At 33.2% G+C, this 23,394-nt stretch overlaps 1 protein-coding gene across 4 annotated transcripts in view; it reads right to left on the bottom strand.

The window, feature by feature from the left end:
• USP10 (ubiquitin specific peptidase 10) overlaps positions 1 to 23,394 on the bottom strand; it is a 73,925-nt gene that overhangs the window by 19,959 nt on the left and 30,572 nt on the right. For 2 of the 4 annotated variants that reach the window (XM_072636214.1, XM_072636217.1), the window contains exons 2-6: positions 19,148 to 19,216; positions 16,965 to 17,025; positions 16,701 to 16,715; positions 13,688 to 13,786; positions 10,041 to 11,072 (exon numbers count right to left, since the gene is read on the bottom strand). In XM_072636214.1, the coding sequence (XP_072492315.1) occupies positions 10,041 to 11,072; positions 13,688 to 13,786; positions 16,701 to 16,715; positions 16,965 to 17,025; positions 19,148 to 19,216 (1,276 nt within the window). The remainder of the gene's footprint in view (positions 1 to 10,040; positions 11,073 to 13,687; positions 13,787 to 16,700; positions 16,716 to 16,964; positions 17,026 to 19,147; positions 19,217 to 23,394) is intronic. The other 2 variants (XM_072636215.1, XM_072636216.1) reach the window with 2 other exon arrangements.

The raw sequence follows: 23,394 nt of genomic DNA, 5'->3' as shown, positions 1-23,394 counted from the left end.
AAAATTTTCCATCTTTGCCCTAACTCAATCCCTTTTAATTCTCATTGCAGTAATATACTTAGACTAGAATATATACACTTGAAAAGTAACAAAACTGCCTATGTTCTTAAATTTCATTAATTCAAACTTTATAATTTAGACTCTTCTGTCTTACTGCCTGTCAATGAAATTTTACTTTTTAAATAAATGAATGATCATGAGGCCTCTTATTTATCTCTTAATAACACAATTCTTCCACAGCAGCCAATCTAGACATCTTCTATACTCCTCTTATTAGAGAAGGTTAAGGCCATGTCATACTCTCAATTTCCCTCCATTCCACAAAACTTTCAAGAGTCATGAAACAACTCTCGTTCCCTACATGTTCAGATAAGCAGTACCCTCCTTGCCAAAGCTAACTCCTCTACCCTTCAATGGCCTTGTCAAGCCCTTTCTGATGTTTCTTCAAGTTTGAACCCAACTTTCAAAGAACAGGAAGCACTAAAAAATTATTCTATAAACAAACATGCAACTTTTCTGCATACAGTGAGTTCATATATTACATTTTCATCACAAGAATAAAGTTCTTGAGATAATTAATATATACTAAGATTGAAATCTTATTGTGTCCTAAATAACACTCAGAATTAGTTATTTGAAATAGGATCCTAATCTCCAGAAACATCAAAATTTTAATGAAATATGGAAAACTCCAAACACAAAAAGACAATCTCTTGTTAAACTGAGATTTTTTTAAATTACCTGCAAGTACCTCAATTATTCACAAAATATTTAAATACAATAAAATGTCTATTTGAGAGGCATTCTGTTTAGGTCATAATAATCTAGGGAAAAAACAGGATATAAATTCAATGGCTCTACAACATTAAAATCAAGTCTCTGGCATCCCCTTGTGGTTCCTTTACTAACTGCAAACATGTTTCATCCATTTCAAGCAGATATTGCCAATTTACAATCTGACATAAAAAGATCATAAAATCATAGATTTATGATATCTAGAAAGAACTTCAGAAGTTACCAAGACAAAGCCTAGAGATTAAGAGACATATTCCAGGTCACCCAAGTACTAAATGACAGAGGAAGGACTGAATTACAGGTCATTGGACTACTCCAAATCCAATGTTCTTTCCAAGACAGATTTTAAAACACTGGGTTCATTTATTACAGTTACATAGCAGCAGACATTCTAAAGTTTTTCCATACAGAAGAATCTTCAAAAAGAGAAAAATTGCTTCATGTAAATACTATATGGATCAGTATAAAGAGAAATGAAATTGGAGGTGGAAGATCTGACCTGAATCCCCAGGTTCAACTATTGCTATCTGTGTGACCCTGGGCAAGTCATTGAACCTCTCCAAGTCTCAATTTCTTCATTTTAAAAATCAGAATAACAAAGTATTTTGTAAAATGCCAAGAGCCACAAAAATGTTACTGTTACAATCACTGTTACAATGTACTGTTACAATGTACTATTACAATCACCTGTCTAATTTTCTAAATTACAGGACTCAAATAAGGACTGTCCATCAATTACTATTTGTATAAGGCAGCATGATATAGAACAAAGTGCTCTCGTTTTAGAGACTAAGGATCTGAATTGATTCCAAGTTGTGCAGTTCATTGGTTGTGTGACCCTGGGCAAATCATTTCACCTTCCCCAGTTTCTTGACTTTTAAAATCAGGGTATTACTGCTTATTACCCAGGAATATTGGGGAAGATTTTGTAAACCTGAGAAGTCAACATAAATGTAAATTAATTAAAATATAAAAGAAATTGTCCCCACTCAAACTTTAAAACAAATTCAATTTAAAAAGATTCTGCCAAAGTGTCCATCACTGGGCTACATATTCTGAAATAACATATATATGACATATATAAGAGAAATTATATATAGGACATACCCCCAAAGAAGCTTAGGTTCTCAGTTGACTACTGATGTCTTATTTAGAGGATGTTTCTTTACATTTCTTACTGAACTTTGTCTCAAAGTAAAATATAACCACTCATATATCTGAAACAAAACTCCTTATACACTATTTATCTTTCAATGAAATGTTTCTACTTCAAATTGTATGAAACCCTAAATTTTTCTTTCTTTCCTCAAAACAAGTAATCAAATAATAAATGTTCATCTGCATGAAAGGAAGGACTATTACAGAAGCAAATTTCTTTAAAGTCAATGGAAACACAAGGAAATACAGTTTACAAAGGGTATTCATTTACAATGTAATCAAAGAAATATATGATATGAAAAAAGGATGGTCTAATCATGTATTAAGAACACATATAACCTAAGTTCAGTCCATATCCTCTCCTGGTAACCACATGTCAAGAGACATAAAGAAAAGCCTCCACTATATTTGCTGAATATGGACAAGAGTCATAGAGGGCAGGAGGGAATTGGTGGAAGGAGTTTCTGCACTGATAAAATCAGAGTAGACCCACCCAAAAATCAAAGTTCACTTATAACATAAATTGTATTTGGTCCTCATGACAACCCTGTGGCAAAGTCAGAGCAAATAATGACAAATAATATTTCACTTCAGAAAGGTGAGCTTAAAACGTAAAACAAATAATATGTCTAGAATAACTCTCTAACCAGAGTGCTTTTCAATTTCTATAAGTTTATAGATAAAATGTCTACTTAATGAAATATCACAGGAGAAATAAACTTTAATTTTTAAAAATTAAGCTTTTAATTTCTATAGCCTTCTTATGGATGTATATAATTTCCCTTTCAATAAAAAGTAAAGATTTAAGAGTAAGCCAAAAGTTACTAACCTATTTAATGATTTCAATAGTAAGACCATTCAGAAAATATTATGGTCTAATTACATCTATGGTGCCCATTTATGAAACATTTGCTTGGCAAAATAATTACAAAGACCATGAAATAAACAAGTTATGGATTAACATTTTACAGCGTTCACTAATGAGTATCTTCTCCACCTTGTGGTCAAAGAATACTACTGCACAAAAAAAATGAAACATTCTCATACTACCATTCAAAACAGTCAATTACTGATTAAAGGCAAACTAAGGTAAATTTTGCTTAAAGTTCTCAGTTTTACTATTTACTCTGCTTAAATGAAGTTCACTATTCTACTGTGTTGAGCTTGCAGTTACAGTAAAAGAAAAAATGAGTTTGAACACATAGTCAGAAGCAGAAGTCAGAGTGACTCAGGCTATGAAGTCAGGAGAAGTCAGCTCATAGCAAACAGGTTGAAAAAAACATAAGAGAAGGCAGAGACGGAGGATACAGGGCAGGGACTGAGAAACACGGGCATCTGAATCAAAAAGAAAAACAGAAGAAAAGGAGACTTAACAGGGGAAGAACAGGGCAAAAGTGTATTAAAAAAAGGGTAAGAACAATTCTATACAATAAACATGTATTAAACACCTACCATGTCTAAGACATGGTTCTGGGTGCCAGAAGAAAGTCAGAAAGAGGGATATGCACACAGAAGATATGGATAACATCAGTGATTGTGAAAAGGCAAAGAAAAAGAAGGGAGAAGAAAGGGAAATTAGAAAAAAGAACCCTAGGTCAAAAGTTAGAAAAGGTTTCTAAACCTTTAAATTCAAAATGAGCATCTCTCAAGGAGATATTTACCTTAATTGTCCCCTAACAAGCAGCTGCTTGGTTATTATTCTTATTGATGGGGGAAAAATAGGGAGGAGACAATAAACTGTGATATGGCTTACTGTACGACTGTGAGACTTCTGGCATGATGATCTGATATAGTTCACATTTGTATAGCACTTGACAATTTATAAAATGCTTTCTTAACAGCCTTGTGAGGCAGGTAATTCAAGTATTATTGTCCCCATCTGTAAAATGAGGAAATGGTAGCTCAGAGAGATGAACTGACCTACACAAGGTTACAGAACTCAAACACCTCAACATCAAGTCAAGGTTGTTTCAGCAAGCTCTGATGCATGTTCTTCATATTCAAAGGTGATGCAATCATTTATGTCTAAAAATTAATGCTTTCCTCCCACCAACACTCTTCCCCCCTCCAACCCCAACTCTGCTCAAACAGGGGACTACAATATGTTAACTTCTGTGTGGAATTACACACTTTATACATATCCTTGGCAACACAGAGTCAAGTTACTAGGGATATACCCTTCATATTCCTAAACCAACTATAAACTGTAAGCTATGCCACATGATCTGTAGTTGACTTTGATCAATGCAAGCAATCAGGAGTTGAATGAACTGACTTTTTATTTTGTTTAATTTGAGAGGTACCTTATTGGCAACCCACATTATAATTTTAATTAGCAGCTCTATGTAGATTATGTCCCACACCTACCCATCCTTTTCATGTGCAATACTACCTAGCTGCAGAGGATTTCAGAATAAACTATCATTACTTTATACTATATAAGCAAAGAAAGTGAGAACTTAAAAATAATCAGGAACACAAGTGCTGGCTCAAACTAAACTCAGGAATGATGAAAGAGTTCAAACTCTATGAAATCTGCTAAAGCATAAAAAAATGAAGCCGGTTGATGGCCTATTTTTTAATGTATACCATACACAGCTGGTATACATTAAATTTCTGTATCTCATTCAATTAGTTATAATAAACTCTGTATCACTTCTCAAGCATTGTACATTTTCTTATACAAACAGTAACATTTTGCTACTATGCATACTTTATGCATCTAAAATTGGCTTCCCCATCAAAATTAGGATTTAAAGGTCATATTACCATTTAAAAATCCATGAAAACTTCAGGTGCAGAACTTTCATTGACTCTTAAGACTCATTAATTGACACGTAACCGACATTCAGATGTTCTTGACCTGCTTTTCTGGAATCTTCCTAACTGTCCAGAATATGCTCCAAGTCTTTCTTTTCCTCATTAACACACATTTGGTAGGACACGCTATCTTGGTCACCTGATCTGGTGAAGGACAGCAAAGTGACCAACATTTATTACTACCTATTGGCTATGGAAATAGCTTATGTCTTATGGTGGGAGAGTTGAACTTTAGATCCTACAGAACAGAGACACACATCATAATTATCTTTTTTGGCAGTTTTCAGCTAAAGAACACAGTATGGCTTTGGTAATTTTTTAAACTACCATGACGTCAAATCTACAAGTGATTTTTCTAAAAACCACTGAGTGCTTGAGCAATGTAATGTATACTTCACTGTAAACAACCTGTTCAAGTTTAAGATTTAAAATGAACTACCTTCCTTATTCATTTTTAAGCCAAGAAGATAAAAAAATACTTATGCTTACTTTTGAGGCTATATGTTTTTAAAAATTATACCAATGTAGAACACACACTTGTAGGTTTTACCAGGGTAAAAAGGTTTTGTCTATCTTCATGGACAAACTATGGACTGTCCAAGGGCAAGCCTTAGCTAAAGTATGAATACAATATGGCATTTCCATCTCTAATAATACCAATAAAGAGAGGGGATTCAAAGGCATCATTTAGCGAAAAGGTACAGCTTTATAAATTTACTTCTCTGGGACCTCACTTCCTAACTTGTAGGTGGCTACTCTCTAGTCCAAGACATCTCTAAGGTCCCTCCTAACTGACATTCTATGACTAAATGTGCTTTATTAGGGAATTCTGGTCTCAAAGATATACAGATGGGCTTTAGTTAATGATGTACTGTCAGCACCCAACCTCACATCATAAATGACATACAGAGTAACAAAAACTAAACAATCAATTATATTTCTTCCCTGAACAAGGAGAATCATTATTTTTTAACATCAAAAGGGACCTTGAGAGACCATCTAGTGTAACTCATTTATAAGATGAAAAAACTGCAGCCCAAAAAAGTGCCCTGTCCTGAAGCCATGTGGGTAAGGCAAGGCTAGAACCAGTTAACCAGACACTTTTCCTACCAGTTTTGTTCTATTTCATTTAAACATTTACCAAATTATATTTGTTTCCTATTACCTACACAGTTTGCAATAATTCTTTTAAAATAATCCTAAGCAAATTTTGTCTAAAGAAATGTAAATTACAAAAGAATACTCTTAACAAGGTTAAGACACTTTACAGAATGGCTATGGGATGATATGTCATGCCACCCCCATCTCCTACCCCCAAAAAGTTCATCTGTGTGGTTATAAATAATGCAAAACTTTAAAAAAAAAAAAAGCCAATTTGAAAAAAAAAGTCAATTTTGAAAAAAACTTAAAAGATCAAACTTTAGCAAATATCTCAAAGGAAGAGCAAAATCTAAATGATACATTTTAAATATATGGCTTACATATATATATCAATATAAGTGATTCAAAATAATTAATTTGGGACAAGCTATTAAGTTCATCTGGCTTCTCTACACTGAACACCTGTTCAGCTACTTCCTATTCCCTGTGGGAATGTACAAGAGATTCCCCTTTAAACCTCTATCCTTCTCTCCCCTTCCTCACTTCTCTTCTTAGTTCACACCTTCCCAGGATTGAGGAGGAAACTTGGTTTTTGCTTTCTAAAAACCTTCTCTTCCAGTTGCTACTTCAATGCAGACTGCATACAGGAAGTAACAGTAAACAGACACACTTGGTAGTTGTTAAGAAAGGATTTGGGAAGAGTGAATGATGTCAACAAAAAGATGGAAGCAATGCTTGGCAAGAAAAAAACTATAAAGAGTTGATTATAGTTGACTTCAAGATATTTTGTGTGGTTCTTATTTCTTTTCCAAATAGTACACCTTTTTATTATGCCTTTTTTGGCCTCTAGTGATTTTGAAATTAGACTGCATTTCTTCCTGAGCATACACCAAATAATGTTAGAAGGGTGCTTACTAGACAGTAGGGAAGGGGAGCCAATTAGGTATAATAATGGATTGTGGAAAAATCTACAAAATGGAGAGCCCATAAAGACAGTTCACACTTGACTTCAAACTAAACATATACAACAACAAACACAAAATTACAAAGCAAGTGGTATATCCATCTTAATAATTTAATATAGGTCAAAGTTCATTACAACAAAGTCCAACAAACTTTCTATATAACTAGAATTCAATATATTATTTTAAATCAATGGACTTGAAAATCTTAAACAGATTTTTAATATTATGACCTTTACCTAAAACAACTTAAAATTCTCTCTGCTGTAAAAACTGAACTGTATACTATTTTAAACTACAAAAAGGGGAAATTTTAGTGAAATATGTTCATGCCTTTCATGCCACTAGGGGAGAATTAACATAACAGTACAGCCATAATAGGTCTTACTTTAAGAGATGTTAGGAGAAAATTTTGAAAATTGCCATCAACTCAGTACAAGTATTTCTAATAACTGATACAGAAAGACAAAGCCAGGGGTCTATGTGAAAAAAGAATTGTACTTTGAAAACACATTAGTTTTGTTGTCATGTGGCTTCCACAATTTGCATTATTTTGAATGAAGTTGAGTAAATTTTTGTAAATTGCTACCAAGTACTTTTAATACCTGATAGATCAAATCAAATTTTATATATATATACATATGTATGACTCTTCTCAAGAAGTATGTTATGGAATTAGTTCACAGGAGTAATCTAACTTCTCATTAAAGTTATTTAGGTTAAGTAATTTCCCTTGGAAAGGATTGACTGGGGTGCTGGTCCAAAGACCTACATGGCACTTCCAATGTATTTCTTCTTCATGCCAAACTCTTAGTAGATTCATTTCAAAAGAAGATATTCTATTAGTCTATTTCTCAATTATCTGAATGTAGTCAACTCTGGACTGGCAGTATATATATTAAATGGAAATTTTTAAATCTCAAGCTGACTTCCCCTGTACGTGCAACATGTGTCAGGGGTTTTCTTTTTCAACTGGGGTGTATACAAGCATTAAAAAAGTCTAATACCAGCCTAAGCAAAACATAAGAAAAGTCAGTTAAGAGCTGTTAAGAGAAAAGAAGGGGAAGAAATTAAATACATGCCAAATCCCAAAATGAATTTTACTGGGGATATCCAAAGAAGTTTTTTACTCTTAACTCTGAACCATGGATAACCAACATGGATAGTGTGGATCACAGGATCATAATCAGACTTAAGAGACAGAAAGTACCTGAGAAGTCATCTAATCCAACCTCATTCACTTTAGAGATGAGGAAATTGAGGCAAAGGAAAGGTTAAATGACTAGTCCAGGATCAAAAAGGTAATAAAAGTAGCAGAGCAAGAATTTAAACCCAGTTCTTCTAACTCTGCAGGTCATATATAAAATTTAAGACTGAATATAAAGCATTAAAAATTGAGTGCTTCCAAAACTAAACATGCAAAACAGAAAAATGAAAGTTTATTTCACCTCAAAGACATCTAGTTATGAAAATAACATTTCTAAAAAAGTGACAAAAGTAATAGTTTTTTAGAAGTAAAATATGATTGGGAATACGGTTTTTTTCCCCCACCAACAACAATTCTGCTACAGGTAATAATTTTTACTTTGGTATCAGAAAGTTTTCCCTGGTTTTCAAGATTTTTAAAATATTTGGTTCTAAGAATGCCACTGTGCAAACCATTGCCCTTCTAAGTTTTACATGGCAAAACATAAACTTTTTCTGCTTCATGTGTAATAACTGACTTGGTGTTAACTCAGAAGGTAAAGTTCCTTTACTGATTTGGTAATGAAAAAGCTCATATTCACATCAATATACTCTGCAACTCAATAAAGCTAAAAGAGGAGATGATTTGAAGGTTTGTTTTGTTTTTTTTTTTTTAAATAAAAAGTACACAGCTAAACTGAGTAGAATTAGTTGACTGAAAATAAGGGATCTTTTTAACAGGATTCCAAAATACCAAAAAGAAAAAGTCGTTTTTATAGGTAAAAGTAGTTTTATAGGTAAAAGTAGTTTTATAAGGTAAAATGACCTAAAAAATTTTTCTGAACCAAAAATACCCTGATTTTTCTTTTCATAAAAACTTCTTTCAACCATCACATCCTTTTTAAAAAGATAAATTCTTTTATGCTTTCATTGTCACTCTGATGTAACAAGCTAAACTTTTAAAATTCTGGATCCAAAGAAATTTACCCAGGGTATACTAATTCAAACTTTGGGGGGAAAAGGTAATCAGAGTTAAGTGACTTGCCCAAGGTAACAGTCCTAGTTAAGGGTCTGAGGCTAGATTTGAACTCAGGTCTACCTGACTTCAGAGCCAGTTCTCTATTCCCTGTACCACCAGGCTGCCCCAATAGTTCAATATTACAACACTGCACCAAATGCAAATCTCTTTGATAGGACCAGGTACATGACAAGGCAGACTCAATTTTGGACATAATGGAATTTCAAAAAATTATCTTTCATTTTTTTTGTTTGTATAAATGCCCTGAAACCAGTCAATTTTGAATATTTAAACAGAAGGGAGCCTTGAAAATCAATTATGTTATTACTGTGGACACATAAAATCCAAGCTCTGATTTTTTTGTGTATTGGAATTTTTAAAGAAAATGTTATCTCAGGACAAAAGTGTTTGATTTTTTTTTCCTGTCCAAATCCAATCTTTGGTTAGTTGAAATACTGAAGAAAATCAGTTTCAGTTTCTCATATATAATCACTCCAAAAGAGATACTTATTAAAAGTCAACTATTTGCTTCATGAAACTTTATTACTATTTAAAAAAAAACTGGAAATATACTAAAATGATGCAATGCAAACTAGAGAGAGAATATTATATTAAGTGTATATAACCCTAAGGCAACAAGGGTACTTCATTATACCACCACAAAACTGCTAGGCAACAGAATGGAACTACTGAATCAAAAACTGGAGAAAGAATTTTTGTCTGTTCTAGTAAAACATGAGACCTTAAACATTTAACACTGAATTATAATTATTTCTTTGTGCTTAGAAGTATATATTATTTAATTTTTTATCATAAAATAGGCAGACGATTTAAAATTGCAATTCTTAAGAATTGCAACAATTTAATTTTGGCCCTTCAATCCAAAAAATGTCTAAAATATGATGTTGCATTTTATTTATAAAAACTTCAAAATCCTTGATCAAAGGTCAATCACAATTGCTCATGTCTTCACTTTCAGTTGTAATCTTTGTCAACTATACCTGCAATCTTTATGGCTACAGGATCCTCTGAAACTGGAACAAGCCCTTCTTTGACTTCAACCTGTTTTTCAGGGACCAGAGCAGATGTGGCAGGAGGGGAATATTTAGTTTCAACATAAGCCACAGGTGTGGAAGCAGAGGGCTTAGAATTGTGAAAAAGGCTAGCCCAAGACTTAGCAGGCTGATTAATAGAAACTGATCCTGTAACAGGGGCTGTGACTTCAGCAGTAGGTGAAGCATTGTCATGCTTGGCTGGATCTGAGTCAGTGCTTTCCACAGTGTACAATTCTACCCCATTGGCAGCTGGGCCCTCGACAGAGGATTCAAGTGTCTGTCCATTAGCAACTCCAAGATTTTCAGTAGTACCAGTAAAAGGCTGTGCAACAGCTGTCCTTAATGGGCTACTCCTGCCAGCCTCTGCAGGGATGCAAGACTGTTCAAAATTAGTAACATGGCATACCTCAGGCTGCCCTGCAGTCCTGATATTGTCTAGTGCTCTAGGAAAAGAATCATCAGTCACAGTGTCACTGATGAAGTCCACAGAATTTTCAGGGCTATTACAAGTCCTTGGTATAGCTGATGGTGGTATATTTCTCATAAATTCTGTTTCCTCTGTGCTTATATTGTTCAGTACTGATGAATTTGCATGACCATTTACAAGGGTTTCTGTAGGAATATGGTCGTTGCCATCTTTCAAATAACTGTAGTATCCAGGTGGCCTTTTTTTCTTCTTTTTACGTTCTCTTTGTCCCAGGCCACCAGAAAGGCTGTCACTTTCTATATTTTCAGCTTCGGCATTAGAACCATTATTCAAAGCAAGCACAGGGCTTGTGAACTGGCAGTCGATGGAGTTGTAGTTGGTTTCATTGTGTATGTCATCATGGTTTTTTTTGGAAGTTGTGCAACCAAGAATAAATTCTGGGGCCTGAGGATTCAGTGTGCTTGAAATACTGTAGTCAGTGTTATTCAGTAAAGATTCATCTTGTTCAATAACTTCGGTAACACCAAACTCAATTCGCTGATACTCTTCCCCTGTTTAAAAGAAAGGATAATAATACCCCTAGTTAAATTCAATCTTTAATGAAAAATCAAAATTAATTATCCTTCATATTATTCTTTCCTTTTTTTTTTAAACATTTATAGTATGCTCTTTTTGTAATTAACAAAAAGCTATGGAATCCATCATTACTGCAAGATATGCATCTTTTGTAACTAAAAAAAATCAGCTCTAAGTGTTATGGTATCATGAAAAGCACAATCTTGTGTTTTTATTCTCAATTACCATGCTGCCATCAATTTATATTTTCAGAAAACATCAATGAATGAATTTCCAGTCAATTTAGCCAAATGGTATCCTGCCTTACAACATATCTTCAATAATAAATTCATGTCTTCACTACACTATTCTAGCAATTTATCTTTTAAGAATTCATAGTAAGTAACTCAGGAAAATTCAAATCACCATTAACAGAAACAAAACAAGCCCCCCACTTACCACAATCAACATTACTTCTGTAAAAATTTTACAGACTCTGTGCCACAAAAAAATAATTTAAAAGTTTTAAGAAACTATGTAGCTTTTATAAAATGAATAATATTTTATTCTTTCTTTCACAGGTCCAGACCAAAAACCTTTTAAAAAATGAAAAGGAATCAATTTTTAAAGGCATAATTCTGATGGAACAACATGAATTGCATAGAGAATTCAAAGTCTTAATCTCACCCACTAAATTCCTCAGTGTGCAAGTGACCACTATAAAGTACTGAGCAAAATTATTCTAAGAAGAACCTTATCTGAGTCACTCAGTCTTCATGTCATACGATCACCATTTACATACATATGTACAATTTAGACACATTAAAATATACAAGATTCGTTCAGTGAGCCTTTGTACTTAAAGACTTTTCTTTTCAAAATCTCTATCTATTCAGCTCACTAAATAAACAAGAAAGTTATTTCCTCCACTCTTTCTTGCCTTGAAATATACTAAATTTAAAGTAATAAAACCTGTTTCACTAAATGTCATAGCACATACAAAAATCAAACTATTCAACTGTCTTAACTTTAAAAACTAACATAATTAATGATGCAAAGTACCATAATTCAACTTACACCTACCTAATTGTACTCAACCACGATCATCCTCATCCAGGTGACAAGTAAAAGTCATCTACTTAATATCAACATTCTATTCCCTTTACACTAATATGAACTTACATGGGAGATGTGAAAGCTGAGATGTAAAAATGCACTTGGTGAATAATTTGAAACTATGGAGTGCCCAATGAAGGCAAATAAAATATATGTACAATCCTCACAGGTGACACAATTCACTACATCATCTTCCTTATTTTAATACCTCCATCAAACTCAACAAGTAACTTTTAAAAAAATACACAATCAATCCTCTCCCTTCAGCCCAGGTATAATGTAAGTCACTGTCAGGTTCCTTCTAGCCTGTAAGGCAGGAGTTCTTCACTTGGGGTTCATGGACTTCCAAAGGGATCTGTCAATCATCAATTCAGGGAATCAATGAACTTGGATAGGAGAAAAAATTGCATCTCTATTTCAGTATAATTGTTCTCCTTTGTAATCTTATTTTATGTATTTAAAACCATGATTCTTAAAAGGGGTCCATAGGTTTTATCATACTGCCAAAGGGGTCCACAACACAAAAGGTTACAGACACCTGTTTTAAGGTAATATCTACTCCTGCATGGATGTGTAACAAGTTGGGGAAAATGGGTAACAAATAGACTCTTCCTGAGGCAGGCTTCTTTATTTTAACTGCTATCAATATTGAGGTTATCATACAGATAGTATTCAAATGCAGCACCAAAGTACCCTAATCCAATCCTCTTTTCACACAATGGAAAACTGGCAAGAGTATAGTGTCTATATCCACACACATATATATATGTAGATATGTGTGCACATACGTGTGTATTTACCTATATGCACACACAAACATACTTCTAAACACTTCATAAACATGCAGCTCTCAAATGATGACTGAATGTCTTAAACTGGATCAACTTCGTGAAAAGACAAGGTTATTTCCTAACAGGCCACAGTACTGAAAATTCAATGTCTCCTCTGTAATTTGTTGTTGTTCTTTAGTCACTCAGTTGTGTCCAACTCTTCATGATCCCATGTACTATATAGCAAGACAGGCCCTTCTATCCTCCATATACTTTAAATAAATTTGCTCTGTAAACCTACAATAAATTTCTCATACTTAGCATATAGAACCTATTACTTAAATCTCGAAATTGCCTAAGAATGTATGCCCCATTTCACTTTTAATACCTAATTTTGAAGAGTTGGATGCTGAATTCTATACTTTTTCTCAGTCTACTTATAAAACAGTACTATAATGTCAAAGGAAATGTTTCTCAATATTTAACGAGATGTAATTTGTTTATAATACATCAAATGCTAAAACATCCAACCATTAGCTATTTCTCTCCCTAACATTCAAAATGTACCAATAAATATTCTTAAGGCCTATGCAGAGAAAGATTAAATATAAAGCAGTCACTCTGACTTTACTGCCAGAGTTCATCACTTATGTATCTAGCTGCTTTTTAAAAATGAATACTAAAGGAATGACTATTTCAATGAAATCAACTTTTCATTATTGTACCTATAAGTTGACAGTCCACTTTGCTTCCACGCATCTTTGTTTCAACCCATTCCGTGATGTTTCGAGGATGCAATGTTGCATGGACTGAAATGGATGTACCTGAAGGTATGAAGAATACTACACATTGACAAGATACCCCTTGGAATGGTTATAATGTATCCTGTCAATGCGTTATGGTGTATGCTGCAAATGTATATTAAGAATTAGTATGCGCTGTCATGCTTGAGCAGGATTTGGATTATTCATAAGAGGCAGAAATAGCTCCTTCAGCATGTGTATTCTCAATTTTAAAAGTGGCTACTGTGTAGTAAATACAGATGTACAATGTGGTCTAACATTAATGGAACTTTGTGATCATTTCAATCATTAAATATTGACTGAGCATTAAAAGTGTTTAGATTATTAACATTAGAAGGGAACAAGACACACCTGCCCTGCCTAGTTAGCTTGAATTGCTCATCATGTTTCTATCATAACGGCCATACTCATGCACACTGAAGGGCAAGAAAGTTAAGACAAAGCCCAATTTATCAATCCAATATACTGATAGGGAAGAAAAGAGGGCCAAGAAAAAATCTCTTCCTAAAACCCACATTTTGGGTGAAAGTTAAATGAGCAAACAAGATAGTTAGGCAGTCAAGTTTTCTAGAAAATAGAAAGACACCTCAAATAATGACAAAAACATTTAAGTTTTAGTGAAGTCAACTTCTTATAAATTGATTTTTATTGAAAATGGCTTTTTTCTGTCTGGAGGAAATAAATTCATAGTAACAAATTTCAAATAGTGCTATAAAACAGCAGTTTTCCTTTAAAAGAAAAAGTCTTAGTGCCCTTTCAAAATACTAGAAAATTTAACCAAAAGCTGCTTTAAAATTTCTGAGAAACAACTGTATGAGGCTTATAACAATTTCAAACTATATACTCACCACTAGAAATCACATGATAATATACAAGGTGCCCCAAAAGTCTTAGTTAATCTTAAAGTTACCAAAGCTCAGAGGTTCCCAAATATATATGGCCTACCACCCCCTTTCTAAAAAAAGTTACTGAGCACACTCTCTGGATATTTACTTTCTTTAACCCTTTAATTTTTTTAAAAAATTTACATCATTTCAAAAATACAGATATTTTTTAATGGCACATCTTAAATTTAATAATTTATTGTAAACTTGTGGGGTTTTTCTTGCATTGAAATTTTGATGATGCAATACTGAATCTTGTAATCATTTATATATAGTATCATATCCTAAACATGTACATATTCCTGCCAATGTGTGTTAGACTTCCCAACAATGTGAGATATGCTTGTCTGCCAGCCGTCGCTTGTTAAGACCTGTCAGTAGACTTGACCACTGATCGGTTATAACTTGCATCTTGTGAATTTATTTGGAAAATAATGTAATCACTGTGACTTTAACTCTGTTACACAACAGATGAAACATGTATGAATTTTTTTTCAAAATTTTATCTTCTTTCCTGATGCTTCCACAACTTTCTAAATTTAATGCTCCCCAATTGTACCGGAGGTTACTACCATACCTTCACCTCCCCAAAACATTCCAGCTCCCCCTAGGAGGTGGTAACGCCCACTTTAGGAACCTCTGCTAAAGCTTTTACATATATATATTTAAGCTACTAAAAACTTAAAAATACACTGAGAATTTTGGAGTACTCTGTAAATGTACCATTTCCCTGAATCCACTAACAACAGATCCATTACTGTAGAGCATATTAAGAGAGTTGAAAGCCAGTAAACCAGGCTTACTACAATAGGTTCTTTAAAAAGGAAAAAAAGATCTACATAAAAAGTCAGTCTGTGCTTATCTATGTTCTTTTAAAAATGACTTTTAATCTGTTTAAGAAGCAATGTTTTAAAGAATTCCATGTTAAAGTGCAGAAGATAGGATATTTCCTCCTGTCTTCTTCCCTAAGCTTGAGACCCATCTGCTAAGGCCTCAAAGAATTTCACGTAAGTGGAGTCATTTTAGATAAAGCCATTTATACCTGTATTTGGAAAAATTCATTTAGTCACACGCAGCTTTAAAGGGTGGTGATGTCCAAGCAAGTTATTTTAAAAAAAAAAAAAACAAAAAACAAAAACACCTAAATGTGGTTCATAATTAGGAGAGCTTTCTCCTTTACTGATATGTCTTTTGACTAACACCTCCAGTAGGGGGATGTGGTAGATTTACTAGGTGAACAGTTTAGTCAGTGATCACATTCTAGCAATTTAATATCTCTTAGCATTCTTGTTTTATTTTCTTAATTATCAATGAGTAGAATGTCTCTTACAGTTTTGACTTCCTAGAACTTCACACAAGCCAAGCAGATATCAATAAAATTTGTTTTTCTGTTTTCTTCCATCTCGTTTCTTTTAATAAGGTTGAATGATTTTAAGCTGGAATCACTTTCAAATTTTATTTTAGCCCAATAATTTGACCTGACTTTTATAAAAAGTATACATTACTATGAATTGGACAGTATACATTTATATCCCTTAATTCTGAGAACTCTATATGAGTGTTACCTCCTTAAACCTTCAAGGAAATTTCTGGTTGACAGTTTTTTTAGAGGTCAATAGGAAACTTAAAAGTGATCCAAACTAAAAACACTAGAGAAATTAGAACTCTCTGCCAGACTCAAAAGGGACATCAGGCCTACAGCACCTACTTCAGTGTAATAAAATGGTATACTATAAAAGCAACAAGGTGTTCCTATCTCAATAAACAAGGTCTACAAAAATCAGCTCAGGTAAAGAAACAAACGACCCACACTCAAGTGACAAGACAGCAACAAACTGGCAGGCCAACAAGATACCAAAATTTCCAACATGGCAATAACAGGCTTAATCTATGAGAACAGCCAACCCAAGCTACCACTCACCAGCAATATGAACACATACATGCTCCAAGATTAGCAAGCCCCTGCACCTAGCAACATCACCATCAATGCAAGAAACCCTGTGACAAACCTCAGAGGAAGAGGAAAGATGGCAATGAAAGATGATACATACCTGTGACACTGAGAACTGTTAAGGGAAAAAGAAAGAATTAACCACTACATGCCTTACTCTAAAGCAAGAGTTGTTTTCAAAATGGAACAGTCATAAGACATACAATTTGCTCAGTACACAACAAAAATAGATTATTAAGAAACAAGGTAAGAAATATTTCGGAAGCAACCTGCCAAGCAAGAGTACAGAGTATACAAATCTAGAATATACAAGAGGGGAAAACTTTGAATGAATTAAAAAATTAAAAGTAAGAAATTAACTTACCATCATGTAGTTCCTCTGAGGTTTCAGTGTCACACAAAATTGTTTCATTATATGGTGGAAGCTGCAGACACATTTGAAATATTTTTTAATTCAAGAAATTTCAACACTTTATTATAACATAATTTATTTTATCACAACTAGAAAACCTGGGTTGCCTCCCATGTACTTTCCTATGTAACAGCTGCATATATAAAAATAGCATAATAATTTAAGGAAGCAATTTTAGAGGACTATTTGGTGCTTTAATATGTTTTTTTATCAAATAAAATCTTATACTACTAAAATACCACTAGATGTATCAGTTGCTTGATACTGTATTTGGACGAGCTACTGCCATAACCAATCCACCATCAGTAGAGTATGCATTATTTTTCTGTTACAAAGTATTATTCTGAAGCTGATAGTCATGCTTTCCTACCCAGTCCTGTACCCTCATGAATAAGAGTACAAAGTCACAGAACAGTTAGTAGGAAATAAGAAAAGATGTTAAGTTGCAATCTGGAAGAGGCAATGGAGTGGGAGTTACAGGGCCAAGGATTGATTGTACCCTGAGGCTGCTACAAATGTGTGGTCTTGGGCAAGTCATTGAACTTCTCTGCATCTGAGTTCCCTCTTAAAATGAGGGTGCTCGACAATCTCTAGGCTCACCTCAGTCCCTTTGGAACAACACTTACATCCTGGAGGGCTTTTAGGTAAGGAAGCTTATGGTTAGATACATGATTGTTCTGTAGAATAGAGAGCAAGAAATGAGTCATCTTACTCTAGCTCTCCACAGTGAATGACTAAATGGAATCCAGGAGGGCAAGTCAAAAAGCATGGTACAGACACATGCCCTTCCCTCCCCCTTTCTACCTCCTAGTTGATGGAATTTGTGTCAGTTGTTTTTATGACTGGTACAGAAGTATGGGGAGCTTTATTTAGGTGGCTACAATGTCTGAGGTGGAAACAAATGAGAAAAAATGAAAGAAAAGTGCTTCACATAAATAAGGCATCCTTAATGTAGATCTACTGAATAAAAAATAAAAAGTAGGTGGAAAAGTAAGAATCTGTACACATTAGTGTAATTCTGTTTACAACTTAAGTATCTTTTTTTTAATGGAAAGGTAATAAGGTACTACATGCACTACATATATGGACAATTGTTCTCAATTTCTATTCTAACTAGTTAAGTGCCACTACTCAATTCTCATTCTAAGATAAAAACACACAGGGAAGGTAAATGACACAACAAAATGAAAGAATCTGAAAATAAGGGAATAAAGAGATTCCTACATAATTTGTTCACAAACATATGCAATAAGTTTGCTCTACTGGGTTGCCACTCTTGCCTTTGAAGAAGTCACACCAACTGGCATTCATCAGTGCTTTGTTTACAAATTGTTTCTGCTCACATTATCTTACTGCTTGATTCTCATTACAAGTATTACCCTTATTTTAGAGAAGAGGAAATGGAAGCCCAAAGAGGTTAAGTGACTTGCCCAGGGTCACAACAACTGAGTCTCTGAGGCAGAATTCAAACCCAAGTCTTCAGGACCCCAAGCTCAACAATCTATCCACTTTCCAACCTGTTTTATTTAGAATCAAATTGTCTAATTAATGCTAGCTTCAGTTAGGTGGGTATTAAATATATAAGAAGGCCATATGCAATTACAGAAACTAAGATTTCAAAGAGAATTTTTCTTTTTAATTGAAACAGCTAGCTATACAAATGAAGGGGAAATAAACACATTGCTAATAAAACACATTTGTTTTCTACAAGCCAAATTGAACAAAAAAAGTATCCATGCTCAGACTGTGACTAATATAGGTGTTTGTATACATATTACACATATAAATTCCATGAAGAGAATATATTGTGTATTTTATTCATTATTATGATTTTTCCCAATATTCCTTTCTTTTTTGTCCAAATTTCAACCAGTTTTCATGTTTGGAAAATAAGAATTTTTTAATCTTTAAATAATATAATTAAATAATTATAATATAATTAAATAAGTAATATTATATTTATGACTATATAATAAATAATTTTAAAATATATAATTATATTACAATGTTATATAATATAATTAATATAATTAAATAATATGATTAAATAATATAATTTAAACTTTTTAATCAAAAAAGTAAAAACTTAAAATGAGATCATTAAATATGCCTAATATACAAAATAGAGATCTTACCTCAACAGAAGAACGAGGAGTCACAAAAAACTGATTGAACTCATCAGGAGTAAAATCTCCAAAAACATACTGAGGAGGGAAAAAACATATCGATTACATAAAATGCAAAAGTTTAAATGTTAACAAAATCACTAAATGTTTTAACAATTCATTAGCTATACTTTGGTAACAAAATTCTTGAGAACCAGTTTAGCAGGCTAAACCATGGAAAACTCTGAGACCTAGGATCTCTTACAGTCACTGTGCTGCTAAATTCTCCCAACCCATAAAACATCAATAATAATATTTAACAAATTAAATGAGGAATGCTCCAAAACTGAGGTCTACTAATAGCAATTTCAAAAACATACTAAAATTGTATTACAACAAATTCACTACTAAACCTATTTCTAAACTAAACAAATTTCCAATTAAAGACTATTCTGTAGCCTATCAATTTCTGACTCACTCTTCTCATTCTCTATGTTCACCTTTGCCTATTATTTTCTTTAGCAGATAATGTAGGCAGGCTATGATAATAGTGAAAAACCATGAAATTAATCTTTAAACAGCAAAAAAGCAAAAGTTCAGATGCAAAAGGAACAAGAAAACTCTTACAGAATCATAAAGCTTCTTCATGAAATAGTGAGGAAATTAAAACCCATGAAATATTAAGTTCATGTCTTGTTCAAGGTAATACAAAAGATGTAAGATTAGAGATATCAGGCCTTCTGGCTGCCATTCTATAGTGTTCCTTCCTAGAGCTAAAGCCAGGAACTTTAGGAAATCAAAATTACAATTTCTGGTTGATCCTTAAGTTGGATCAACTGCCAACCAACTGCCAGGGCAGGCATGTCAGCCTAGCTTAAGTAGCAAGGCACTTTAAAGGAGGAAGAAGAGGAGGCAATATTGCCAGGCAAGTGAAACTATCACTACCACCTTCAGACCCTGAACACAAGGCATTTTGCATCATCAATAATTCCATGCCTGCAGCCAAAATCATCCTGGAAAGGAAACCATGTGGAGATGCAGCCTGGCAACTGTTTCTGACACAGCTACTGAAGAAAACAAAGTTCTTGTCATCAAAGTCTTTGGCACTAACAAATGATTCAACATCAGAAACTGATGGTATTTGATCAATGGAAATAACATTAAAGGAAGCACATTACAATTTGTTTTTGCCACTGTACCCTAAGGACCATGGGACCTTACCATGTGATTTGTAGCTAAAAGTTTCCATAAATGCTGTCTCCCCAATTAGCATGTAAGCTCCCTGACAGCAAGGACTAACTTTTCTATTTGTATCCCAGTAGCTGGTGCTTTGACCATATAAGAGCTTAATATGTGCTTCATTCATTCATACTGTACCAGAACCAAAGAATATCCCAATAAGATACAAATTTGATTTTTTCTGGACTGCAGCTCGATTTAGAAAACAAATTCACTTTTAATTTTTTCCAGTGTAATATTTTTATTGACGAATATTCTAATTAGAAATCTTTTTCTTTACATTCTTTTCTTTAAACTTTTAAAAGGATATATCAAAGTACTATCAGAATTTGACAAGAAGGAATCTTTGGATGTTATTTTGTCCAATTCCCTTATTTTATGTATGAGGAAACACAGACCAATAAGACAACAGTGACTTGCCCAAGGTCACATAAGTAAATCGAAGGCATAAGTTCAGCTTTTCTGATTAAAAATTCAGGGCTCTAACTTAACATTTTAACCTTATCTTTGGGAGCAAATATCTTCTTTCCACAGGAATACATCTCTAATCTTATTATAAAAGTTGATATATGTGTAGCATATGCAGAATGAGAGAATAAAACTATTTCATGTACTGATGTCTGGCGGTTTAAAATTATCTTCTTCTGTTTTGTCCATAGTGAATTATGGAGATCATTGTGGGTTTAAGATCATTTTAAGCAAAACAAATTCCAATCTGAAAATATTTCATCCTTTGCAGAGTCCTTAAGCAATTGCTACTAGGCATGCTATGCTTTTTTACTGTTTAAGTAACAAATGAAACTACCACTTTAAGAAATTAACAAAATTTTGGTAAATGGTGTAAGACTCTGGCCTATGCCCCATTTCTGCCAGAATGCTTTCAGGTTTTCCCAACAATTTTTACCAAATAATGAATTCTTATCTCCACCTTCTCTTAAATCTTTATGTTTGTCAAATACAAGGTTACTATATTCATTTGCAGCTGTAAATTTTATTTCTACTGTGCTCCACCTTTCAACTTTTTAGCAAGAATCAGTTTGATAATTATTGCCTTATAATATAGTTTAAGATCTTGTATGGCTGCTAAACCTCCTGTCTTTCCATTTTTTTTATTAGTTCCTTTGATTATTTTTGACTTTTTGTTCTTCCAAATGAATTTTATTATTACTTCTTAATTCAATAAAATATTTTTGGTAATTTAATTGGGATGGTATTGAATATATAAGTTTAAGTAAAATTGTCATTGGCCCTGCCTATCCATGAACAATGAACATTTCTCCAATTATTTAAATATGATTTTATTTGTATAAAAAGCTTTTTATCATTTTGTTCATATAGTTCCTGGGTTTGTTTTGGCAGATGTAACTCCCAGGCATTTATTTTATACTGTCAAAAGTTATTTTAAATGGGACTAAAATGATTGAAGGGCAAAGTGACAACTATTGGAGAGGATATGGAAAAATTGGGACACTAATTCACCATTGGCAGAACCGTGAACTGATCCAACTATTTTGGAGAGCAATCTGGAACTGTGGCAAAAGAGTTAAACTGCCTACACCCTCTGACCCAGCAATACCACTACTAGGCCTATTTCCAAAGATGATTAGTAAAAAAGGAAAATAACTTATATGTTCTAAAATATTTATAGCCATTTTCTTTGCTGTGGTAAAGAACTGAAAACTGGGGGGATGCCTGTCAATTGGGAAATGGCTGAACAAGTTGTAGTATATGATCACATAATAAATATTGTGCTATATAAAAATTGATGACTTTATTAATTTTAGACAAACATGGATAGACTCGCACAAAATAATGAAGAGCAAAATGAGCAGAAGCTAGAGAATGTTGTATACAATAACAGTAGTATTGTATTAGGAACCACTTTGAGTAACTAAGTCATTTGACTATTATAAATACCCAAATTAACAAAAAAAAAAAACCCAAAACTTTATGGAGCCACTATGTACATCTGGAGAAAGAACTGATAAACAGAAGTATATATAGGGTGATTGCACATATACATATATACATATATATATATACACAATCCCCCCACATCTGTGTCTAACAGTAACCATCTTGGAGAGAGAAAATAGGGGAAAAAAGAAAGTTACATGATAACTTTATTTTATATTTAAAAGGAAAAACAAGTTGTACATAACAGATTTGCAATCAACTTTTTTTATTCTACATGTTATGGAAATGCTTGCTTTTATTTCATTGACTAAAAATAAATGAGTTTGCAAAATTTTCTTGACAGATAAGTGGAAGCCTGTGTTTTAAAAGCTAGATTAATGAAGATTTTAATTTCATCTCTTGCCTTAGACACTATTTGACCATAAACAAGTCACTTAACCTTGATCTCCATGTTTAAAGAGAGATTCTATGCTGACAAATACCACAAGTCTTTGATGAAAGTAATAGTCAGAACATTTAAAAATTATTAGTGAATCCTTACTTACTTTTCATACCAACTTAACAATAATGTAGGTAAATTAGATAAAATGTACCTTCAAATACAAACTATTACTGTGTTCAATTCAAACAATTATCTTAAACCTTAAGACTGTAAAAATGCAAAACATTTAGAAAATCATAACTATGATAAACATTGGAAAAGTTACAGAAACAGATCAACAATTCTTGACAATAGATTATTCAGCTATTTGATCGACTATAACACAGCTGAAGGCACTGATTTAGCTGTTCCACTTAGTATAAACACCTTAAGAATTTATATAAAAGATAAACTATGAGACTAAGAAAAATGAAATACATAAATTGGGAAAGTAGAAAGCAATTTAACTATTTAAAGTTTCACACATATAAGTGAAATATCTTATGACCAAAAGGTGTTATGTTTAATTTTAACAAAGTCAAATCAATCGAAGAAGGATTTATTAAACTGTGTGTTGACCCAGAAAATACTGGCATTGTCTCTGACTTTTCCTTCTCCCTACCATCTTATACTCCTAACAATTTCACCTAAGATCTCTATTCCCCTTCAACCCTACTGCAAGAACAGGCCCTCATTACTC

The sequence above is a fragment of the Notamacropus eugenii genome, chromosome 1 (assembly GCF_028372415.1).
Source record: "Notamacropus eugenii isolate mMacEug1 chromosome 1, mMacEug1.pri_v2, whole genome shotgun sequence".
NCBI classification, from domain to species: Eukaryota; Metazoa; Chordata; class Mammalia; order Diprotodontia; family Macropodidae; genus Notamacropus; species Notamacropus eugenii.
Note: the sequence above shows the minus strand (reverse complement) of the source record. Positions and strands in the feature narration are given on the sequence as shown.